Raw genomic sequence first — 4,568 nt, 5'->3', positions numbered from 1 at the left:
AGTCCCGTGCCTCAGCCTCTCCTTCTATGGCCTGCTCTCTTGACCTCTGATCATGTGTGTGGCTCTCCTTATGTGTCATGGAACACAGGTACTTGTGATCCCACTGTGTACCACAATGTGGCTGCAGCCCCTGTCCTTTTCTCCTTCCAACTCCACATGCATAGGGCACAGAGTAGGCACTGCAGAGAAAGTAGGTTGTGGGGGCCAACAGAGATGAAAAAGGGAAGAAACAACTGGTACTCACATGTGCTCCAGACTTCCTCTCCAGATCCCCCTCCCAAAGCTACTCAAACCATTTTTTCTTAAGTGTAGCTCCCTTTTGCTGACAGTTTTAGAAACTAGCTTTAAATTCCTGCCTCCTGACCTTCCCCAAAGTATTAGTATGAAAACCAGCCCCTAGAAGCAATGGCTGTTCCGTCCTATGGTCTCACAGCAGATGGGAAGCATGTCTCTCACACTGCACTCTCTCTGTCCTGCACTCAAAGATACTCAAACTGATCCCTGCAGAGAAACTGCACTGAAGTCCACTTGCTTCTGTGGAAGGCTTAAATAGTATTGTTGAACTTGGTTGAGAAGCTTTCCCACAAATTAAGTCTTTTATTACAATTCTAATACATACTGTACCACACCATTTATTAAAACAGATTAGAGAGAGAGTACAAACATTTGCTCCCAAAAGATGGCATACATTTTTTGCTAGCTTTAACACTTTGTGGAAAGTTTCCATTATGAAGTTAAATAAAAGATATAATTCACCAACTGATTGTCTTAAAGGGTGGAAGGTGAACCTCTCTGAGCTGGTTTACATTCAAAGATGTGAATTTACAGTGTTCCAGCTACTCTGCACTCACTGCTTATGTGGACATTCCTAGTGCACACCAAGTATGAATTTACTTACTCCCCTTTCAAAGGTGACTAAAAGCAGCTACGTGGGCAGTTAATGTGGAGTGGCTAGTGCACTGTAAATTCACACCATGCATGATAACTTCCTTGTATAGATAGGCTCTAAATTAGCCACAGCACAGGGCTAGAACGTATCTGCATGCCCGAGGCAGACTTACACCTTAAAACTTAATAGACAACTCCTCTTGTTGTAGCTGATCTACAGTTTATGTGACTTTGGTCTCTGACACATGGAGCAGCATAATGACAAAATGGTGATGTGGGGCAAGAGCCTGGGAGATAGGCAGTAGACATGCCCCCCACTGTCTTGTGAACTTTTGAATTGGCAGAAACGATCCATATTCCCTTGTTTCAAGGCAGAGATTAGTTCTGCACAGGCTCTATAAAAGACACTCAATGACCACTATATGGGTAAAATTGTGTCACCAATAATTTTTAAAAAGTCCAGCAGCTAGACATTTAAAACACTTATCCTTTGCCTACTTTTAGAGCATCCATCTCTAGCACAAAACTTCCATCTTGCCCATACAATGTGTGTACTTTAGATATGTTGTACATGGTACAAAGAACTAAAATCCAGTCAGTTGCAACAGTCTTTCCAAGCCATGTTGCTGCACAGGAGACCAGCAAACCCAGATACAGGGCACATGACAGGTGATCTTCCTTAATGAATGTGCCCATTTGGCTCATGTCCTGGGGAAAGGGGCTTGCGGTATTTGCACTGGATCCACACTCGATACATTGCCACTTGCTTCCCACGATTCACTTGCAGGCGCCGATCAACCAGATTCTGGACTTTTTCCAACCCGGCCGTTGTGAAGAGAACATCCAATTCATCTATGAAGAGTGGGAGAAGGTGGTTAAGAAAGCAAAATGTTTTCAATTGACACTTATTTTCATTATGGCCTAAACTGCTCTAAGTGGGGGCCTGCAGGAATCTTTAATGGTTAAAGACAAGCCAGGGAAAACACAGTGTTTTTATCCCCTTAGTAAACAGACAGCACCATGCGAGACAAGGCTTCAGCAACATCAGGAATGAATTCATGCTTCCTATACTGTCTGATACCCTATATTTAAATGGATGAGAACATAGGACTTTTAAGGTTAGGGATAGTTGAACAAGAGCATGTTTTTAAAGGGGTTTGATTAAGATGCTAAGTACCTTCAAATGTTCCCAAAGTCCATGGGAGTAGAAGATGTTCAGCACCTTCTATTCAGAGGACCAGGCCTACGCTTTCAAAGCCAGAGGTTTAAGCCCACGATCTTGTATATTTGATAGGAATGCTATTCATGATGGTTCATTTATAAAAAATCCCAGAAAAGCTGCACTTGTGGAACAGGTCAATCTGGGCATCAAGTGTTTTCAAGGCTGGAAAAGTATTTCAAGCCAAACAACAAGGAGGATACATTCTAGATCAGGGTGCCCCAATACACTCACTGCATGCAAAGTCAGAGACTTGGGGAGCTCTGGGAGTGTGCAATTTTGTGTTCTACAGCAAAGGGCCTTCTGCTCTTATCAGAAGCCTGCCATGTCATAGCATCTGCCAATTGCTTTCTCCCTTTTATAATAAGCATTTTATGTTTATTTAGCAGCAACAAATAAGCCCTGCAGTGTTAAATTTTATGGCTCATTCAAGTAGAATCTAAAGTGATCTTTATATATTTGAATAACTTCTACCATTGCAGGATTGGAGGTGGTCACTTTAGTAACTTGGCTGTGTTTGTTGAAGGATAGAAAAAAAAAAACCCCCCCCCAAATCTCATAGCATCTGCCAATTGCTTTCTCCCTTTTATAATAAGCATTTTATGTTTATTTAGCAGCAACAAATAAGCCCTGCAGTGTTAAATTTTATGGCTCATTCAAGTAGAATCTAAAGTGATCTTTATATATTTGAATAACTTCTACCATTGCAGGATTGGAGGTGGTCACTTTAGTAACTTGGCTGTGTTTGTTGAAGGATAGAAAAAAAAACACCTCCACCAATCTCAAGGCAGCAGGCAGTGTTGTTCTGCTCGAGCCACTGAAGCTTAGTGATTGGAGTAGTGTCTAGTATCTTCATGTTGGGAAAGGCAGAAGATAAGGTTCTAAAAAGGATGGCTCCTCTGGCTCCCCCTTGCCAACCCATCTGCATGCGACTGTGGATGCAGCTCCTCCTCTCCAGGGCTCCTCAAATTCAGCCCCTCCAAGTGCAGCAATCATACTGGTTCTACTGAGTAAAGGAAATGGGGAAGGATCCTCCCATTAGGAGGAATGTCAAGTCTTACAAAGATCAGTGAGGACCAGGCCCAGATTTCCATGCAACTAACAAACTTTTAATGCTTCAGACCTGTTCAGCAAGGGAGCAGTATTGACAGCTGCCTGTTTCAGGGGGTTGCAGAAATTCAGGATGTGTGGAAACAAGGAAGGTAATGAGATCAGGAACATGGTGTATGATCTCCTACCTTGTGTGAAGAAGTAAACTCTGGTTCCATCTCCTCTCACATAGAAGTTGTCAGACAGACACCGACCTGGGGGGCAAGAGAATTTTAGAGTTTTACTAAACTAAGTCATTTTAAAATCGGCAACAATGACTGCCAATCAACTGCATAAGGAGACAGAAGGCAAATTCCAGCCTCTACCTCCCTTCCCCCTTCCCCTCCTCAAGTGCACACTCCACAGGAGGGGACTTGATCAGTATCACGGCAGGGCCCTGCAGGAGGGCCGTGATCTCCTTGAGGCCCCCTCTCCGTGTCAAGTCGGCCCAAGGGCACCCTCTATTCTTGCCCGCCATGTCTTTGCTCTTAAGTTGGGAGGCTGCCTTATACCCTCTTGGACACGTAGACTCCTAGACCCCTCGTGGATCTTGTCCAGCACAAATGGGTGCTTCGGCACAACTGGGTGCTCCGGGGCCCCCTAGCCTTATGGGCTACGCGTGGCTCCAACCTCCCCTGATACCACACCCCAAGCCTCGCAGATGGGATAGACGTTGGTTTGTCTTTCTCTGTACACTGATGCCCCCTCCTGGGGCTCTCCTTGCCCACTCCGGGCTTTCGCTGCGTCGTCGCCCTCTCTCGGGGCCTTCTCTGCGCTGTTGCCCCCTGTCTGGGCCTTTTCAATAGTGCCTCCTTCTGGGGCCTGCTATGCCCTTACTGGGGCTTCTCGATAATGCCCCCCCTTTCTGGGGCTCTCTCTCTGCCCCAACTCGGGCTTCTAAAATGCCGCCCCCTTCTTTGGGGCTTTCCACGCCCACACCTGGGCTTCTAAAGCATTGCCCCCTTCCTGGGGCTCGTCACGCCCGCACTGGGCTTCCCAGTGCTGTTGCCCTCTCTCGGGGTCTTCTCAATAGTGCCCCCTCTCTGGGGCTCGTCGTACCCACACTTGGGCTTCTAAAATATTGCCCCCTTCCTGGGGCCGTCACGCCTGCACTGGGGCCTCTCAATTGTTGCCCTGCTCTGGGGCTTGCTACGCCTGCACGGGGCTTCTTAAAAAAAGGCTGCCCCCTCCTGGGGCTGGGGTCTAAGCCCCCGTAAGCTGCGCCCTCACTGGCGCCGGGGTCCACCCGCCGCTGTGGGTTCCCTCTGAGTACGCTGCACCCACTCTGGTGCTAGGGCCCCCACACCACTGTGGGTCCCTATAAGTATGCTGCGCCCACTCAGGCGCTGGGGGCCCCACCCTCCGTTCTGTG

General features: G+C 47.1%; 1 protein-coding gene across 1 annotated transcript in view; it reads right to left on the bottom strand.

Moving 5' to 3' along the window:
• Nucleotides 1–572: 572 nt before the first annotated feature.
• The window catches only part of METTL2A (methyltransferase like 2A), a gene marked incomplete at its 5' end in the record, with an annotated part of 24,606 nt that continues 20,610 nt past the window's right edge, over nucleotides 573–4,568 (bottom strand). The window contains 2 exons of the mRNA XM_006017872.3: nucleotides 573–1,740; nucleotides 3,346–3,411. Of these exons, the coding sequence (XP_006017934.1) occupies nucleotides 1,568–1,740; nucleotides 3,346–3,411 (239 nt within the window). The remainder of the gene's footprint in view (nucleotides 1,741–3,345; nucleotides 3,412–4,568) is intronic.

This window comes from Alligator sinensis, unplaced genomic scaffold, assembly GCF_000455745.1.
Source record: "Alligator sinensis unplaced genomic scaffold, ASM45574v1 scaffold444_1, whole genome shotgun sequence".
In the NCBI taxonomy this organism is placed as follows: domain Eukaryota; kingdom Metazoa; phylum Chordata; order Crocodylia; family Alligatoridae; genus Alligator; species Alligator sinensis.
The sequence above is the reverse complement of the archived record's forward strand: the minus strand, read 5'-3'. Positions and strand labels throughout refer to the sequence as shown.